General features: G+C 45.4%; 1 protein-coding gene across 3 annotated transcripts in view; it reads left to right on the top strand.

Moving 5' to 3' along the window:
* The window catches only part of MISP (mitotic spindle positioning), a 56,857-nt gene that overhangs the window by 18,687 nt on the left and 17,102 nt on the right, over positions 1 to 21,068 (top strand). For 2 of the 3 annotated variants that reach the window (XM_056518002.1, XM_056518004.1), the window contains exons 3-4: positions 72 to 232; positions 10,159 to 10,197. In XM_056518002.1, the coding sequence (XP_056373977.1) occupies positions 72 to 232; positions 10,159 to 10,197 (200 nt within the window). Of the gene's footprint in view, positions 1 to 71; positions 233 to 10,158; positions 10,198 to 11,851; positions 12,520 to 21,068 lie in introns of those variants that run through there. The other variant, XM_056518003.1, reaches the window with a different exon arrangement.

Here is a 21,068-nt window from a genome sequence, read left to right as displayed (position 1 = left end):
TTTTCACTTTTCAATGTATGATTTTTATTTTCATATTACTTTTGTCTTAAAATGTATGTGTCTTTTTTCAGATGCGTCAAACACTTTATCTTCCGCACCCTGGCAAGGTACTCTGGGAAATAAATTTTCATCTAATGATAGCACCACTGTGCAGATATTTAAACCCCATGAATACTCCAAGTTTGAAGTTTCTGACTCAGATGGAGACAGGCTTAAGAGACATGAAAATCGGGTAGGTGTTATGCAAAGAATAGGGGATAAGTAATCTGATCGGAGGGGATCAGACCGATGGGACCCCCCATGATCTCCTGCACAGCATCTCAACTCTCCCCAGGAAAGGAGCGTGTCGACCCCCGCATGAATCAGCTGCTAACATGCTGGGGTCGCCACACTCTTTTCCTGGGGGGGTCGTAGCTCTTGGACCCACCATGATCAGATCGATCCTTTGGATAGGGGATAAGTGTTCCTGCACCACAGTACTCCTTTAAAGGTTACTCTGGTGAAAATAAATGTTTTCAAATCAGCTGTAAATTGCTATTTAAAATGCTTGGCCTTCCAGGACTTATAAGCTGCTGTATTCTACAAAGAATGTTGTGTAGTACTTTCCAGTCTGACCACAGTGCTCTCTGCTGCCACCTCTGTCTGTGTCAGGAACTGTCTAGAGTAGAAGAAAATCCCCATAGCAAATGTCTTTTGCTCTGGACAGTTCCTGACACAGACAGAGGTGTCAGCAGAGAGCACTGTGGTCAGACTGGAAAGAACTACACAACTTCCTTTAGTGCATTCTGTAGCAGATAAGTACTTGTAGGCTTAAAGGGGTAATTCCCCTATAGACACGTTATCCCCTATCGAAAGGATAGGGGATAACATGCCTGATTGCGGGGGGTCTGGCTGCTGGGGCCCACCGAGATCTCTGGTGGGTACCCCGCAATCCAATACATGGAGCCAACTCCGCTCCGTGCCGGATGACGGGTGACCACTGCCGCCATGCCCCCTCCATTCATGTCTGTGAGAGGGGGCGTGACAGGTTGTACACAGCCTTCACGCCACCTACCATAGACATGAATGGAGGGGGTGTGGCATGATGTCACGAACACAGAAGCCACTGGCTTCTGTGTTCATGAACGGCGCAGCACTGGCCAGGAGATCGTAGGGGGTCTTGGTGGCTGGACCCCCAAGATCAGACATGTCTAGGGGCAGAGTACCCCTTTAAGATTTTTAAACAGAAGTAATTTACAAATCTGTTTAACTTTTTGACACCAGTTGATTTGCAAAAAAATTTTTTCCACCGGCGTGCCCCTTTAATATCTTCAGTTTTTTTCATTTTAGTAGTTGCTGGCAGCAGGTTTAGCTTTTGTGCTGGAGAAATGGTTTCAAGACAAATTTTGATTGTATCTGGCTGTTGGTGTGGTTTATGTTTGCTACATGCACATCTCCCCTGCTCAGGTCTTGTCCCCAGCCTTAAATCTCTCCTGTAATGCCCCCCACCACCTGGACCTGTAGCACAGCAGCTTGTGAGATAAGAACGTTGCTGTTGCTCAGCCGAGAATTCTGCAATTCCGTTCAGCAACTTTTGCTGAACTGAATTTCTGCATAATTGCGGAAATTCCAATATGTGAACATACCCTTAGAGATTATGTCAGGAGATGATCCCAAAATTGTCCATAGGGTGTCCGTAAAAAATTGCTTTCTCCCTGTGTCATTCCTATTGAAGATTGAAAATATAACTCCAGTTTGATATTCATAATATTTATAGGAAGTTCCACTAATAATGACATCTTAGTAGCAGTATAAAGATAGAGAAGGCAGGGGAGGACAAGGACTAATCCAAAGGATAGGGGATAAGATGTCAGATCGCCTTGGTCCCTCTGCTGGGGAGCCCCGGGATCGCTGCTGCGATCATTACTGCACAGAGGCTCCCCAGCAGCGGGACCGTGGCGATCTGACATCTTATACCCTATCCTTTGGATAGGGGATAAGATGTCTAGGGGAGGAGTACCCCTTTAAGGACATAGCATTTTTCTGTTTTTGCACTTTCGTTTTTTCCTCCTTACATTTTAAAAATCATAACCCTTTCAATTTTGCACATAAAAATCCACATGATGGCTTATGTTTTGCGACACCAATTCTACTTTGTAATGACATCAGTCATTTTACCCAAAAATCTATGGTGAAACGGAAAAAAAAATCATTGTGCGACAAAATAGAAGAAAAACTTTTGGGGGCATCCGTTTCTACGCAGTACATTTCTCGGTAAATATTACACCTTATCATTATTCTGTAGGTCCATACGGTTAAAATGATACCTTACTTATATAGGTTTGATTTTGTATTACTTCTGAAAAAAATCATAACTACATGCAGGAAAATTTATGTTTCAAATTGTCCTCTTCTGACCCCTATAAAACTTTTTTATTTTTCCACGTACGGGGTAGTATGAGGGCTAATTTTTTGTGCCGTGATCTGAAGTTTTTATTGGTATCATTTTTTTTTATCAGACTTTTTGATCGCTTTTTATTCATTTTTCTATGGTATAAAAAGTGACCAAAAAGACACTATTTGGGAATCTTTCTGCGTGTACGCCATTGACCGTACGGTTTAATTAACAATGTATTTTTATAGTTCGGACATTTACGCACGCAGCGATACCACATATGTTTATTTTTATTTACACAGTTGTTTTTTTTATGGGAAAAGGGGGGTGATTCAAACTTTTATTAGGGAAGGGGTTAAATCAACTTTCTTAACTTTTTTTTTCACTTTTTTTTTGCAATGTAATAGCTCCCATAGGGGACTATAACATGCAGTACATTGATTCAATACACTGAACAATGCCTTTGCATTGCAATGCATTGATCAGTGTTATCGGCGGTTGATTGCTCAAGCCTGGATTTCAGGCTTGGAGCAATCAATCACCGATGGGATGCACAGGAGGAAGGTAAGGCACCCTGTTGCTGCATCCTAGCTGATTGGGACATCGCGATTTTACCGCGATGGTCCCAATCAGCCCAACTGAGGGAAGCTTTCACTTTAGACTTGGCGATCAACTTTGATCGCCGCATCTAAAGAGTTAATGCCGGACATCTGCCGGAACGGCGATGTCCACCATTCGCCACGGGTCCTGGCTGCTGATAGCAGCCAGGACCATGCGGGTATGATGTGAGCTCAGCTCCTGAGCTCGCTTCATAACCCTCCCGTGTCACAGCGCCGTATAAACCCGGCATTTTGTGGCAAGGGGTTAATGCCTATTTATATGGGATATCATTTATAATCAGGAAAATAAGTGTGGTAGAGGGTGTGAGAGGGCAGATGGAATTGCCCTAGGGGCAGATGGCATTAACCCCTTGTGTTTGTGATGCCAGGGCATGGCTTATCCTCAATACCACCCGAAGGTATACTGCTGGATCCTGGGCTAGCCATGTGAGCAATAATGAATCCGATGCCAAGTTACAGAACAATGGTAGCTTTACTGAGTTAGACAGGTGGAATAGTCTATACAGCTTAGCCAGGCCCACGGTGGTGACCAGTGACTTCATAGACCTTAGGGCTTGCTGGGACTTGCAGTGGACTGGGACAATTTTGATGCAGGCCACACTGACTGAAGACAGGTTGACTTTTACTGACTTGGAGGTAAAGAAATCCTGACACTCAATGGATGCTGAAGACATTTTTGCTGTTTATTTAAAGCATAAATTGCATAAACATATATAACGCAGCATGCGTTCCGGCTATAAAGAAGCCTTTTTCAACTGCATAACCTTACAATGGGAAAAGGACACTATTTACATGCGCCCGACCGGCACAATCAGCGTCATCACCGAACCTCCCATAAGTGAGTATCATAACACATCAATAACACACGTGACATTTTTGTGAATGGAGTTCAAACCACAACAGTAGTGTATGGAGACGGTATTCTCCAAGTCAGCCGTTGCAGCTGGGAAAAAAACAGAGGAGAAAAACTATGGGTGAGTAGTGACTCCAAAAGACTGTAATATAAGTATAGCAGTTTCGACAACTCATAATCGCGGTTGAGACCCCGGGGTTCTAACGTGTCTAGCTTGTGGATCCAAAAAGCCTATTTTCTTGCAAGAAGCCTTTTGATCTCACCGCTCCGTCTAGGAAGAATAACTTCATCGATCACCTGAAATTTCAACTGAGCAATCATGTGGCCTTTTTCCTTAAAATGATGGGGAATGGGAAAAAGTAGGTTATTGCAACGAATGCTAGATTTGTGTCTATTAATGCGGTCCCCTACATGCTGGGTTGTTTCCCCAACGTATAGGAGACCGCATGGGCACTTTATTACATAGATAACATTTTTGGAATGGCATGTAAAAAACTTATCGATGGAAAATATATTTCCTGAATAGGGATGTGTAATAGAATTGCCTTTCATTACGTTGCTACATTGAGCACATGTTAAGCAAGGGTAGGTGCCTGTTTTTTGTGTACTTAAAAAAGTCTGACGGCTTTTCTTTTTGCTGCCCACATCAGCCCTGATCAATTTATCTTTTAGATTCAGTGCCCTTTTATTGCAAATCAGGGGTGTCCTACAAAATTCCTCAATACCCGGGTAAGATTTTTCTAAAATTTGCCAGTGGTCCTTGACAATTTTGTCCACCTTATATGCTAAGGGATGGAAATTCCTGACAAAAGGGATCGCTTTTTCTTTGGGTTGGGTCTAGGTGGTCTCTTCATATCCGTTCTGGGTACTAGTACCCTTTCTGGATATCCATGTTCTTTAAATTTCTCATCTAGTTCCTTTAGCCTCTGTTGTTTTAGTACAGGATCTTTCACAATTCTTGATATTCGTTGTCTTTGTGACAACGGGATTGCTTGTTTCACCGCTGGAGGATGGGCACTAGAAAAAAGGAGCAAACTGTTTTTGTCCGTTGGTTTTCTGTACAAATCTGTACACAAACCCCCTTTCCCATCTTTCTGGATCAACGTATCCAGGAAACCAACACTGTTTTTTTCACATGTTAGGGTAAATTTAAGTTCAACTCTTATGCCATTGAGGCAACTAAGTGGAAGAGGTATATAGACGATATTGTATGCATATGGGAGGAGCCACGTCGGATCCTGACAGAATTCTTTGAGTATTTGAATGGCATAAGAGTTTAACTTAAATTTACCCTAACGTGACTAAACCAGTGTTAATTTCCTGGATACGTTGATCCAGAAAGATGGGAAAGGGGGTTTGTGTACAGATTTGTACAGAAAACTGAGGGACAAAAACTGTTTGCTCCTTTTTTTCTAGTGCCCATCCTCCAGAGGGGAAATGAGCAATCTCGATGTGACAAAGACAACGAATATCAAGAATTGTGAAAGATCCTGTACTAAAATAACAGAGGCTAAAGTAACTGGATGAGAAATTTTAAGAACGGGGATATCCAGAAAGGGTACTAGTACCCAGAATGGATATGAAGAGACCACCTAGACCCAAAGAAAAAGCGATCCCTTTTGTGAGGAATTTCCATCCCTTAGCATATAAGGTGGACATAATTGTCAAGGACCACTGGCAAGTTTTAGAAAAATCTTACCCGGGTATTGAGGAATTTTGTAGGACACCCCTGATTTGCAATAAAAGGGCACCGTATATAAAAGATAAATTGATCAGGCCTGATGTGGGCAGCAAAAAGAAAAGCCGTCAGACTTTTTTAAGTACACAAAAAACAGGCACCTACCCTTGCTTAACATGTGCTCAATGTAGCAACGTAATGAAAGGCAATTCTATTACACATCCCCATTCAGGAAATATATTCTCCATCAAGAAGTTTTTTACATGCCATTCCAAAAATGTTATCTATGTAATAAAGTGCCCATGCGGTCTCCTGTATGTTGGGGAAACAACCCAGCATGTAGGGGACCGCATTAATAGACACAAATCTAGCATTCGTTGCAATAACCTACTTTTTCCCATTCCCCATCATTTTAAGGAAAAAGGCCACATGATTGCTCAGTTGAAATTTCAGGTGATCGATGAAGTTATTCTTCCTAGACGGAGCGGTGAGATCAAAAGGCTTCTTGCAAGAAAATAGGCTTTTTGGATCCACAAGCTAGACACTTTAGAACCCCGGGGTCTCAACCGCGATTATGAGTTGTCGAAACTGCTATACTAATATAACAGTCTGTTGGAGTCACTACTCACCCATAGTTTTTCTCCTATATTTTTTTCCCCAGCTGCAACGGCCGACTTAGAGAATACCGTCTCCATACACTACTATTGTGGTTTGAACTCCATTCACAAAAATGTCACGTGTGTTATTGATGTGTTATGATACTCACTTATGGGAGGTTCAGTGATGACGCTGATTGTGACGGTCGGGCGCATATAAATAGTGTCCTTTTCCCGTTGTAAGGTTATGCAGTTAAAAAAGGCTTCTGTATAGCCAGAACGCATGCTGCGTTATATATGTTTATGCAATTTATGCTTTAAATAAACAGCAAAAATTTCTTCAGCATCCATTGAGTGATGGGATTTCTTTACCTCCATTGGACTTTATTTGATCCCTTGTCACCGACCTTCACATTGCCGACCTGCCTATACTCTGGACTTTGACTGACTTGACTGAGACTGACTATACCCTGTTAGTTGTTTACCAGGCTCTGACTGGGATCTGGGGGTTGTGGACTTGTAGACTTGTGGCTGCGTGTTTGACTTGAGGCCTCCTCTGGACTCCAGAAACACTCTTAGGACTTGACTACACTGGACCTCAGCAAAGACTTAACTGGAAATCAAGAGAGCGAGCTAGCTCCTCCCAGGGATTATATGAAGAGACTAGGAGGGGTCCATAGGTCCCCCTAAGGTCACATGGTCACTGATACCTCATTGGGTTACACTCACATGATGCTGGTTAATCACATGTCAACGGTTCTTAACCTGTTGGGGACAGAGGGCATACCTATACGCCCTCCGCCCACTCCCTTTCTATAGCGAATCATAGTGAGTCGAGTCCGGCCTCTAACAGCGGCCGGGACCCGTGGGTAATAGCACGCGGCACTGATCGCGGTGCCAGTGCTATTTAACCCTTTAGACGCGGCGTTCAAAGTTGAACGCCGTGTCTAAAGGGAAAGTAAGAACTGTTCGGAATCGCCGCGGGGAAATTGCAGCATCCAGAACAGCTAACAGGACAGCAGGAGGGCCCCTACCTTCTTCCTCGCTGTCCGATCGCCAAATGACTGCTCAGTGCCTGAGATCATTTCCTAAGAGAAACCATTGATCAATGTAAAAGATCAGTGTGTGCAGCTTTATAGCCCCCTATGGGAGCTACAACACTGCAAAAATAAAAAATGAAAGTTCAGAACACGGCGCAAAAAATGAGCACTCATACCACCCCGTACGCATAAAAATAAAAAAGTTAAAAGAGAAGATGAAAATTTTAAACGTATACATTTTCCTGCATGTAGTTATGATTCTTTCCAGAAGTACAAATCATATATATATATATATATATAAGTATGGTATTATTTTAATCATATGGACCTACAGAATATAGATAAGATGTCATTTTTACCCAAAAAAATTTCTGCGTAGAAACGGAAGCCCCCAAATTTACAAAATGGCATTTTTGTCGCACAATGATTTTTTTCCCATTTCGCCGTAGATTTTTGGGTAAAATGACTGATGTCATTGCAAAGTAGAATTGGTGGCGCAAAAACATAAGCCATCATATGGATTTTTAGGTGCAACATTGAAAGAGTTATGATTTTTAAAAGGTAAGGAGGAAAAAATGAAAGTGCAAAAACGGGAAAACTATCTGTCCCCAAGGGGTTAAAGACATAACACTTTTATATACAATACACAGCATAAAGATAACTATACAAGGGGAACAGGTGCCAGGGGCCCAGGGGACACTGCAGGGAGGCTGCCTTATAGGGCAGCTAGGGTGCAGGGGTACAACTCCTGTACCGGGTGACCACATAAGCATTTGTAGAAGCTAAAAAATTGGCTTGTGAAGAAGAGCCAGCAATCAGCTGACGAGCAAGAAAGTGCTTGTTATTGCACATTTTTACGTGTAAACAGCGGATGTGCGACCAACAATGATGAATTTAATGTGCCACATGAACAATCCAGTGATCGCTGATCACAATTAATCTTGCTGTGTAAAGGCCCAGTAAACAAGCGTCGTCTTAAAGGGTCCTTACCCTAGTAGATTGCAAGCGATTGCGGGCAGGGCCCCTCTCCTTTTGTACCATCCTGTCACTTAATAAAGTCACATTTATTGTACTTGTTATTTTTATACATATGTTATGTATCTAACCGCAATGTTCAGCACCCTGAACAGTAAATGATAAGTCTAATACAATGTGAGCACATTAGGATGTATTCTTAAGGATTGATTTTATTATTGAGCAACTACGGTGCTTAAACCTTATATTTGAATATTTAAGAAAGTAAAAGTAAAGAATATGCATGTGTGCACAATTATTGGACTATTGGGCTAGGTTTCCACACAGGATTTTTTTCTGGCGTTTTTTGGAAAACTGCCACTGCAGTTTCTAAACCACAGCTATTCTATTCTCTCCTGCAGATTTCAATGTAAACTGAATGACTGAACACAGCTTGAAATCCTGTGTATCACATCTGCGCAAAATCCTGTAAGTGTGAATAGACCCTTAAAAAGAAATGGGAAATATAAAGGAATGACTTCTACTTCTTACTGGATCCACTTCTGGCTTTGTCTCGGAAACTGCAGTGGCAGCTTTCCAAAAACCGCCAGAAAAAAACCTGTGTGGAAACCTAGTCTAAGAGGGAGATTTATCAAAAGCTGCGGAGGAAGAGTGGTGCAGTTGCCCATAGCAACCAATCAGATTGCTTCTTTCATTTTTCAGAGGCCTTTTCAAAAATAAAAGAAGCGATCTGATTGGTTGCTATGGGAAACTGCACCACTCTTCCTCTACACAGCTTGTGATAAATCTCCCCCTAAGTGTGCAGAATTATTATGCAAACGGAAAAACTAAAATTTTCCCATCTCAATTATTTTCATCAGTTGAAGTGAGAATAATAAACAACTCCAAATGTACAAATTAACATTTCAGACATTTAAATACAAAACAAAACAACATTTGGGGCCAATATAGTCACCCAGTCATAAGCCTTCCATTCATGGAGTTTGTAAATTTTTTGGCAGCAGCAACCACAGCCTCGCAGACACAGTTCAGATTGGTGTACTCCAGTTTAAGAAGGGCCCACATGTTCTTAAGAGGGTTTAGGTCAGATAAGGAAGAGTTTATGTCATTATATCTTCATCTTTAAATGGGCACTGTCACCAACTTTATTTTTTGATATGTTGTAGTACTTATGTACTACAACATATCTCTAATATACTTTTATTTATTTTTTTTCATTAAAAAGGTTTAATTTAAAAAAAGGCCACTGAAAAAGGACTGATTTTGGAGTGGCAATCAGTCCTCTTTCAGTTAGGCTGCACTCGCTCCCTGCAGGCTCAGACAGGCTCCTCCCACACATCACCGCCGCCTCGTTGCCGCCACTGTCCCTGCACACCCACTGCCGGACTCTGCAGTAACTGCAAGTGTAATGAGGGAACGGGGTATGCGGGGCGGGGGGGGGAGGAGGGAACGGGCTAGTGCCGTAGTGGGGGGGGGGGGGGGTAACGGGCTAGCAAAAAAAAATAAAAAATAGGATGGTGGGAGCTACCCTTTAAGGCCATTACTGGCTAGCTATAAAATGGAGTACTTCAATGCACTTTATGTAGATGTAGATCTTTTCCTGTGACACTGTTTGAAGAAATTGTCTTCTAAAAACTGGCAGTAGGTTTGGGAGTTGATTTTGAGTACATCTTCCACCTGAAAAGGTCCAACTTTGATAATACTAGCCCATAACAGTACCCCACCTCCACTTTGCTGGCGTACAAGTCTAAGTGGAGGCCTGTGCCTATTACTGATCCAGCCATGTGCCCTTCCATCTGGACCTTCAAGAATCTCTCTTATTTCATCAGTTCAAAAATCCTTTGAAAAATCTGTCTTTAGATATTTATTTGCCTGATCTTGACTTCAAATTATTTAAACTTATGTGTCTTGTTCAATATGCATTAAAATGATGATATGGTCAAAATACTTGCCAGTGCTTTTTAAATTGACATTTCTATTAGCTGGAAACCAACACATTCTTTCTATCTTGTCTTTTTTTAGTATGCTGGCATTGATCAAAGTGATGCTGTCAACACAGAGGTAAACATGTGCACTGTTATATCATGTACAAACATTTATTTGTGTACACAACACTTGAAGGAAAAATTCTATTTAGCTCATTTCCATGTGTCATGGCTTAAAGGGGTACTCCGCCCCTAGACATCTTATCCCCTATCCAAAGGATAGGGGATTAGATGTCAGATCGCCGGGGTCCCGCTGCTGGGGACCCCAGGGATCGCAGCTGCGGCACCCCGCTATAATTACTGCGCAGAGCGAGTTCGGTCTGTGCGTAATGACGGGCAATACAGGGGCCGGAGCATCATTACGTCACGGCTCCGCCCCTCGTGACGTCACGGCCCGCCCCCGTCAATACAAGTCTATGGGAGGGGGCGTGGCGGTCGTCACGCCCCCTGCCATAGACTTGCCTTAAGGGGACGGGCCGTGATGTCACGAGGGGCGGAGCCATGACATCACGCTGCTCCGCCCCTGTATGGCCCGTCATTACGCACAGAGCGATCAGTAATGATAGCAGGGTGCCACAGCGGGGATCCTGGGGCTCCACAGCAACGGGACCATGGCGATCTGACATCTTATCCCCTATCCTTTGGATAGGGGATAAGATGTCTAGGGGCTGAGTACCGCTTTAAGTATAAAGAAATGCATTTCTAAAGTGGAACAGATCATATTTATATGCAGAGTAAGAAGTCGTAATACACTCCATAAGCACTGATCTGCAAAATACATAGCCATACATAGTACAGTGGTGTTAGTGTGTTCATCGTCTTAACTAGCAGTCCTCCTAACAATGCAGTGTCCCCCAGTGCTACAATACTATACTATGACACTATATTTTCTTACAAATGGCTATATACAGTATTAACAAAGCAGTCCAGCAGCAGTAGTGTATCTAGAATTTATGGGGCTTAATAGGAAAATTAGGTGGGCTCTACCACCTAATATCAAAAAAACTGAAACTGCAGTATTGGTAGCAGCAGAAAGTACACACTTTTTAAATTTCATGGTTTTATGTATCAGGAAATAATTAAAAAAAAAATCAGTTTCTTAGAAGGGGAAAAAGGGTTACTCCACTCCCCAGCATTCGTAAAATTTAGTTCCGGACACTGGTGCGGGCTTTGGGGGTCGCCATGCTCCCTCGTGACATCACGCTCCACCCCTCCTGACAGCCGGATTCTCACAGTGTGAACACGGACTAAGAAACAAGGCTAAAGCAGAATGGACATACAATAATCCTAAAAACCGACAAATGCACTACAGACTAAAATTTACAACAAACAAAACTATTAACCATGGTTAAAAACTCAGAAATATCACAATATAAATACAAGGTGCATGATTAAGCAGACATGGTCAGAATTACACAAATCACCAGCAACCAGAGTGCAGTAGAGCTAGGGTTTTAAAGCCACACCCGAGCTGCAATGGGATGAGAACCTTAACTCTTCCAAGGTTAGCAAGAATTAGAACAAGAACTGCTCAGACATAAAAAACCAATGTTGGAACAGACCCCAGGACATACAAACACAAAAACGGTCATTACACCCGCAAGGTACCCCTGTTCAAGAAAGCACATGTACAGGCCCTTCTAAAGTTCTCCATTGAACCTCTGAATCATTCATATGTTCATTAGCAAACTTCAGACAGGCCTGTACATGTGCTTACTTGTTCTAAACAGATTCCTCAGTGTTCTAATGATCATTGAATCTCCACGAGAAGAGATCTTGACTGAGGGACAGTGACTGTTATTTTGTCTTTATTTTATTTGCAAATAATTGCACTAACTATTGTAGATTTTTCACCAAGCTGCTTATCGATGGTCTTGTAGTCCCATTCCATCCTTGTGTATGTCTACAATCTTGTCCCTAACATCCTTGGCCAGCTCTTTAGTCTTGGCCATGTGGAGAATATGTAATCTGATTTGCATCTGTGGACAGCGTATCAAATACTTATTTCACTGAGTTAAATGCAAATCAATTCATAACTTATTTGAAATGCATTTTTTCTGGATTTTGTTTTGTTGTTAGTCTGTCTCTCATTGTTTAAATAAACTGACCATTAAAATTGTAGACTGATCATTTCTTTGTCATTGGGCAAATTGACTAAATCAAATTGATCAAATACTTTCTTCCTTTACTGTACATATATGTAAAGGAGGACATATGTTCTGTATTGTAGAAAATATGACCTTCCTCCATGGATCTAATCACTTCCTGGTTTCCTCTCTAAACGGTGACCCCACTGTTGCCAAGCAACAGAGCACACACTTCCCCACTACCCCTGTTGCTTACATACACAGTAGAGTCTAACAAGCAATATGTAGTTGAACTGATCATGCGCGTCGCCTCAATGGATGCCTTAAAACAGATATCCAAACTTAAAAAATTTCTTCTAAAAACAGCACCACACCAGTACTCAGGCTGTTTGTGGTGTTACAACTTCACTCCATTCACTTCAATGGAACTGAGCTGCAGTACCACACCCAACTTGAGAACAAGGGTGGTGCTGTTTGTGGAAGAAATCAGCTCTGTTTTGCTAATCTTGGCTAACCCCTTTAAAGGAAAACAGTCGCCCATTCACCCACTCTAAACAAAATACATCGGGTTATAGTGCGAGTGAACAGGAGACCGATGCGGGCTCTCTAATATACATACCTGCAGTCTGCTTCTTTCTGGCCTGAATGGCGTGCTGGAGGTAGGCCCGCCGGCTGGATTTGAATATTCATGGTCGCTGGTCACGTGAGCGATTGTGCCTACTGAGTGCGTACGTGACCAGCGACCATGAAGATTGCTATAACCAAGGGCAATATGGCTAAGGCACGAGGGATTATTATATATCTCTCAAAAACAAAACATTGTCAGAAATGCTTGTACATTTGAATTATGTTTAATGTATAATGCATTATAGACCTATTTATCTTAATGGGAAACCTCTTTTAAAAGAGCTGTACATAAATGAATGCCCACAAACAAAATGACCTTCTAAGGGCCAGATTTTTTTTCCTATAAGTAAAACCACAGAATTTAAATATGATGTACTTCTTTTTTCTCACAAATAGCACTGTCACGATGCCGGCTGGCAGGTAGTGGATCCTCTGTGCCAGAGAGGGATTGGTGTGGACCGTGCTAGTGGACCGGTTCTAAGCCACTACTGGTTTTCACCAGAGCCCGCCGCAAAGCGGGATGGTCTTGCTGCGGCGGTAGTGACCAGGTCGTATCCACTAGCAACGGCTCACCTCTCTGGCTGCTGAAGATAGGCGCGGTACAAGGGGGTAGGCAAAAGCAAGGTCGGACGTAGCAGAAGGTCGGGGCAGGCAGCAAGGATCGTAGTCAGGGGCAACGGCAGAAGGTCTGGAAACACAGGCAAGGAACACACAAGGAACGCTTTCACTGGCACTAAGGCAACAAGATCCGGCAAGGGAGTGCAGGGGAAGTGAGGTGATATAGGGAAGTGCACAGGTGAACACACTAATTGGAACCACTGCGCCAATCAGCGGCGCAGTGGCCCTTTAAATCGCAGAGACCCGCCGCGCGCGCGCCCTAGGGAGCGGGGCCGCGCGCGCCGGGACAGAACAGACGGAGAGCGAGTCAGGTAGGGGAGCCGGGGTGCGCATCGCGAGCGGGCGCTACCCGCATCGCGAATCGCATCCCGGCTGGCAGCGGAATCGCAGCGCCCCGGGTCAGAGGACGTGACCGGAGCGCTGCCGCGGGGAGAGTGAAGCGAGCGCTCCGGGGAGGAGCGGGGACCCGGAGCGCTCGGCGTAACAGTACCCCCCCCCTTGGGTCTCCCCCTCTTCTTAGAGCCTGAGAACCTGAGGAGCAGACTTTTGTCTAGGATGTTGTCCTCAGGTTCCCAGGATCTCTCTTCAGGACCACAACCCTCCCAGTCCACTAAAAAAAAATTTTTTTCCCTCTGACCTTTTTGGCAGCTAAAATTTCTTTGACCGAGAAGATGTCCGAGGAGCCGGAAACAGGAGTGGGAGGAACAGATTTGGGAGAAAAACGGTTGAGGATGAGTGGTTTGAGAAGAGAGACGTGAAAGGCATTAGGGATACGAAGAGAGGGAGGAAGAAGAAGTTTATAAGAGACAGGATTAATTTGACACAAAATTTTGAAAGGACCAAGATAGCGTGGTCCCAACTTGTAGCTAGGGACACGGAAGCGGACATATTTAGCGGAGAGCCATACCTTGTCTCCAGGGGAAAAAACGGGGGGAGCTCTTCTTTTCTTATCCGCGAACTTCTTCATGCGTGATGAAGCCTGTAAGAGAGAATTTTGGGTCTCTCTCCATATGATGGAAAGGTCACGAGAAATTTCATCCACAGCGGGCAGACCAGAGGGCAAGGGAGTAGGGAGGGGGGGAAGAGGGTGACGGCCGTACACCACGAAAAATGGGGATTTGGAGGAAGACTCAGAGACCCTGAAGTTATACGAGAATTCGGCCCATGGGAGGAGATCTGCCCAGTCATCCTGGCGGGAGGAAACAAAATGTCGCAAATAATCACCCAAGATCTGGTTAATCCTTTCTACTTGTCCATTGGACTGGGGATGATATGCAGAAGAAAAATTTAATTTAATCTTGAGTTGTTTACAGAGAGCCCTCCAGAATTTAGACACGAATTGGACGCCTCTATCCGAGACAATCTGCGTAGGCAACCCGTGAAGACGAAAAATGTGTACAAAAAATTGTTTAGCCAACTGAGGCGCAGAAGGAAGACCAGGAAGAGGGATGAAATGTGCCATTTTGGAGAATCGATCAACGACCACCCAAATAACAGTGTTGCCACGGGAAGGGGGTAAATCAGTAATAAAATCCATACCAATCAGCGACCAAGGCTGTTCGGGGACAGGCAGAGGATGAAGAAAACCAGCGGGCTTCTGGCGAGGAGTCTTATCCCGGGCACAGATAGTGCAGGCTCGCACAAAGTCCACAACATCCGTCTCCAGAGTCGGCCACCAATAGAAGCGGGAGATGAGTTGCACAGATTTCTTGATACCCGCATGACCTGCGAGATGGGAGGAGTGACCCCATTTGAGGATTCCGAGACGTTGGCGAGGAGAAACAAAGGTCTTTCCTGGAGGAGTCTGCCTGATGGAGGCAGGAGAAGTGGAGATCAGGCAGTCAGGTGGAATGATGTGTTGCGGAGAGAGTTCAACTTCTGAGGCATCCGAGGAATGAGAGAGAGCATCGGCCCTAATGTTCTTATCGGCAGGACGAAAGTGAATCTCAAAATTAAATCGGGCAAAGAACAGAGACCACCGGGCCTGGCGAGGATTCAGCCGTTGGGCAGACTGGAGGTAGGAGAGGTTCTTGTGGTCGGTGTAGATAATAACAGGAGAACTTGATCCCTCCAGCAGATGCCTCCATTCCTCAAGTGCTAATTTAATGGCTAGAAGCTCTCGATCCCCGATGGAGTAGTTCCTCTCCGCTGGAGAGAAGGTCCTAGAGAAAAAACCACAAGTGACAGCATGCCCGGAAGAATTTTTTTGTAGAAGAACAGCTCCAGCTCCCACTGAGGAGGCATCAACCTCCAATAGGAAGGGTTTGGAAGGGTCAGGTCTGGAGAGGACGGGAGCCGAAGAAAAGGCAGACTTGAGTCGTTTAAAGGCGTCTTCTGCTTGAGGAGGCCAGGACTTGGGATCAGCATTTTTTTTGGTTAAAGCCACGATAGGAGCCACAATGGTAGAAAAATGTGGAATAAATTGCCTGTAATAATTGGCGAACCCCAAAAAGCGTTGGATAGCACGGAGTCCGGAGGGGCGTGGCCAATCTAAGACGGCAGAGAGTTTGTCTGGATCCATCTGTAGTCCCTGGCCAGAGACCAAATATCCTAGAAAAGGAAGAGATTGGCATTCAAACAGACATTTCTCAATTTTGGCATAGAGTTGGTTGTCACGAAGTCTCTGAAGAACCATACGGACATGCTGGCGGTGTTCTTCTAGATTGGCAGAAAAAATTAGGATATCGTCCAGATATACAACAACACAGGAGTATAACAGATCACGAAAAATTTCATTGACAAAGTCTTGGAAGACGGCAGGGGCGTTGCACAGTCCAAAGGGCATGACCAGATACTCAAAGTGTCCATCTCTGGTGTTAAATGCCGTTTTCCACTCGTCCCCCTCTCTGATGCGGATGAGGTTATAGGCGCCTCTTAAGTCCAATTTAGTGAAGATGTGGGCACCTTGGAGGCGATCAAAGAGTTCAGAGATGAGGGGTAAGGGGTAGCGGTTCTTAACCGTGATTTTATTAAGACCGCGGTAGTCAATGCAAGGACGTAGGGAGCCATCTTTTTTGGACACAAAGAAAAATCCGGCTCCGGCAGGAGAGGAGGATTTACGGATAAAGCCCTTTTTTAGATTCTCCTGGACGTATTCGGACATGGCAAGAGTCTCTGGGGCAGAGAGAGAATAAATTCTGCCCCGGGGTGGAGTAGTGCCCGGGAGGAGGTCGATAGGGCAATCATAAGGCCTGTGAGGAGGTAGAGTCTCAGCTTGTTTTTTGCAGAAAACATCCGCGAAGTCCATATAGGCCTTAGGGAGACCGGTTACTGGAGGAACCACAGAGTTACGGCAAGGGTTACTGGGAACCGGTTTTAGACAGTTCTTGGAACAAGAGGACCCCCAACTCTTGATCTCCCCAGTGGACCAATCCAGGGTAGGGGAATGAAGTTGAAGCCAGGGAAGTCCAAGGAGAATTTCCGAGGTGCAATTGGGGAGGACCAAAAGTTCAATCCTCTCATGATGAGATCCGATGCTCATAAGAAGGGGCTCCGTGCGGAAACGTATGGAACAGTCCAATCTTTCATTATTTACACAATTGATGTAGAGGGGTCTGGCGAGACTGGTCACCGGGATGTTGAACCTGTTGACGAGAGAGGCCAAAATAAAATTTCCTGCAGATCCAGAGTCCAAGAAGGCCACTGTAGAGAAGGAGAAGGCAGAGGCAGACATCCGCACAGGCACAGTAAGACGTGGAGAAGCAGAGTAGACATCAAGGACTGTCTCACCTTTGTGCGGAGTCAGCGTACGTCTTTCCAGGCGGGGAGGACGGATAGGACAATCTCTCAGGAAGTGTTCGGTACTAGCACAGTACAGGCAGAGGTTCTCCATACGGCGTCGTGTCCTCTCTTGAGGTGTCAGGCGAGACCGGTCGACCTGCATAGCCTCCACGGCGGGAGGCACAGGAACAGATTGCAGGGGACCAGAGGAGAGAGGAGCCGAGGAGAAGAAACGCCTCGTGCGAACAGAGTCCATATCTTGGCGGAGTTCCTGACGCCTTTCGGAAAAACGCATGTCAATGCGAGTGGCTAGGTGAATAAGTTCATGTAGATTGGCAGGAATTTCTCGTGCGGCCAGAACATCTTTAATGTTGCTGGATAGGCCTTTTTTGAAGGTCGCGCAGAGGGCCTCATTATTCCAGGACAATTCTGAAGCAAGAGTACGGAATTGTACGGCATACTCGCCAACGGAAGAATTACCCTGGACCAGGTTCAACAGGGCAGTCTCAGCAGAAGAGGCTCGGGCAGGTTCCTCAAAGACACTTCGGATTTCCGAGAAGAAGGAGTGTACAGAGGCAGTGACGGGGTCATTGCGGTCCCAGAGCGGTGTGGCCCATGACAGGGCTTTTCCGGACAGAAGGCTGACTACGAAAGCCACCTTAGACCTTTCAGTGGGAAACAGGTCCGACATCATCTCCAGATGCAGGGAACATTGGGAAAGAAAGCCACGGCAAAACTTAGAGTCCCCATCAAATTTATCCGGCAAGGATAAGCGTATCCCAGGAGCGGCCACTCGCTGCGGAGGAGGTGCAGGAGCTGGCGGAGGAGATGACTGCTGAAGCTGTGGTAGTAACTGTTGTAGCAAAACGGTCAGTTGAGACAGCTGTTGGCCTTGTTGCGCTATCTGTTGTGACTGCTGGGCGACCACCGTGGTGAGGTCAGCGACAACTGGCAGAGGAACTTCAGCGGGATCCATGGCCGGATCTACTGTCACGATGCCGGCTGGCAGGTAGTGGATCCTCTGTGCCAGAGAGGGATTGGTGTGGACCGTGCTAGTGGACCGGTTCTAAGCCACTACTGGTTTTCACCAGAGCCCGCCGCAAAGCGGGATGGTCTTGCTGCGGCGGTAGTGACCAGGTCGTATCCACTAGCAACGGCTCACCTCTCTGGCTGCTGAAGATAGGCGCGGTACAAGGGGGTAGGCAAAAGCAAGGTCGGACGTAGCAGAAGGTCGGGGCAGGCAGCAAGGATCGTAGTCAGGGGCAACGGCAGAAGGTCTGGAAACACAGGCAAGGAACACACAAGGAACGCTTTCACTGGCACTAAGGCAACAAGATCCGGCAAGGGAGTGCAGGGGAAGTGAGGTGATATAGGGAAGTGCACAGGTGAACACACTAATTGGAACCACTGCGCCAATCAGCGGCGCAGTGGCCCTTTAAATCGCAGAGACCCGGCGCGCGCGCGCCCTAGGGAGCGGGGCCGCGCGCGCCGGGACAGAACAGACGGAGAGCGAGTCAGGTAGGGGAGCCGGGGTGCGCATCGCGAGCGGGCGCTACCCGCATCGCGAATCGCATCCCGGCTGGCAGCGGAATCGCAGCGCCCCGGGTCAGAGGACGTGACCGGAGCGCTGCCGCGGGGAGAGTGAAGCGAGCGCTCCGGGGAGGAGCGGGGACCCGGAGCGCTCGGCGTAACAAGCACCATATATCAGAGCACCAATTTAGTAGACCAACCCATACCAATATGTTATTCCTCACAAAAAGGTAAAACATTCTTGTACCTGAATGGGCTCCTCAACCCAAGGGTCTGCTATATCTGCTATAGCTATAGTGATGCCCTTGCAGTCTAAATATACAAATGTGTAAATAGTTATTATTACCTGCAGGAAAGACCTAGGGGAACATTTATGAAGGATGTGTGCAGTTTTCTAGCATACAAAAGTTACAAATTTTTGTGCATGCCTTGATTTGCGCATAAGTTTGTAACATTTTGTGCTGTGTTTACCTATTTTTGTAAACAGTGGGTGGAGCTTAGTGACTGGCAGATTTACTATAATTTATGCCTGAGACTATGGCAGAGATTTATCAAAACCTGTGTAGGGGAAGAGTGGTGCAGTGGCCCATAGCAACCAATCAGATTGCATTTTTCAGAGGCCTTTTTAAAAATGAAAGAAGCAATCTAACTGGGCAACTGTGTCACTCTTTCCCTTCACAGGATTTTATAAGTTTCCCACCATATATTTTATATAAGAAGGCTATAATCTAATGCAATGGTGCATGGGCAGCCAAATATGCACCAAATGTATTAAGATGTGTGTGCCTTTTTTTTTACATTTCATATAACCAAACCTCACACCTAGGAGTGTCTCCAGGTGGGGGTGCAAAACCCCATATGAAACACACTCCCTTTAAAACTTAACTTACCTTTAAATAAGACTTATGAAAACCTCATAGTAAAATTACTAGCAAAATATCGCCACACTAATACATGTATATATGCTGTCACCAGAGTGCATGTGGATACCCTGTGCCTGCGGAACTACAGGGGCTATCTAGTGGCTGTATTACTGACTAAAACTCAGTAGCATAGCCTCCCCGGCTTTAGAAAAGCTATAAAAAACTGACATGAGCCAGTGGAGACCAAATGGCGGCAGAATGAAACAGCCTGGAGGTGGCGGCAGCATGAGGAGACCATATAGTGGCTGAATGACACAGCGTGGAGGTGGCAGCAGCATGAGGAGACCATACAGTGGCTGAATGACACAGCCTGGAGGTGGTGGCAGCATAAAGAGACCATATAGTGGCTGAATGACACAGCATGGAGGTGGCAGCAGCATGAGGAGAACATATAGTGGCTGAATGACACAGCCTGGAGTTGGCGGCAGCATAAGGAGACCACATAGTGGCTGAATGACACAGCCTGGAGTTGGTGGCAGCATATAGTGGCTGAATGACACAGCCTGGAGTTTGCAGCAGCATTAGTAGAGCATATAGTTGCTGAATGACACAGCCTGGAGGTGGCGGAAGCATGAGGAGACCATATAGTGGATGAATGACACAGCGTGGAGGTGGCGGCAACATGAGGAGAACATATAGTGGCTGAATGACACAGACTGGAGTTGGCAGCAGCATGAGGAGACCATATAGTGGCTTAATGACACAGCCTGGAGTTGGCGGCAGCACAAGGGGAACATATAGTGGCCGAATGACACAGCCTGAAGGTGGTGGAAGCATGGGGAGAACATCCCCAAACAAGTTCCAAAGATATTCAAGCTGTCCTGCAGGCTCAGGGAGCATCAGTGTCAGCGCAAACTATCCGTCGACATTTAAATGAAATGAGACTCTATGACAGGAGACCCAGGTGGACCCCACTGCTGACACAGAGACATAAAAAAGCAAGACTACATTTTGCCACAATGAACTTGAGTAAGCCAAAATCCTTATGGGAAAACGTCTTGTGGACAGATGAGACGAAGAAAGAGCTTTTTGGTAAAGCACTACTGTTTACCGAAAATGGAATGAGGCCTGCAAAGAAAAGAAAACAGTACCTACAGTGAAATAAGGGCGAGGTTCAATGATGTTTTGTGGTTGTTTTGCAGCCTCTGGCACTGGATGCCTTAAATGTGTGCAAGGCATAATGAAATTTGAGGATTACCAATGGATTTTGGGTTGCACTGTACAGCCCAGTGTCAGAAAGCTGGGTTTTCGTCCAAGATCTTGGGTCTTCCAGCAGGACAATGACCAAAAACATACATCACAAAGCACACAGAAATCAATGGCAACAAAGCGCTGGAGAGTTCTGAAGTGGCCAGCAATGAGTTCATATCTACATCCCATTGAACACCTGTGGAAAGATCTTAAAATTGCTGTTGGGAAAAGGCGCCCTTGCAATAAGAGAG

Source organism: Hyla sarda, chromosome 1 (genome assembly GCF_029499605.1).
Source record: "Hyla sarda isolate aHylSar1 chromosome 1, aHylSar1.hap1, whole genome shotgun sequence".
NCBI classification, from domain to species: Eukaryota; Metazoa; Chordata; class Amphibia; order Anura; family Hylidae; genus Hyla; species Hyla sarda.
This window is presented reverse-complemented; position numbering and strand designations above follow the sequence as displayed.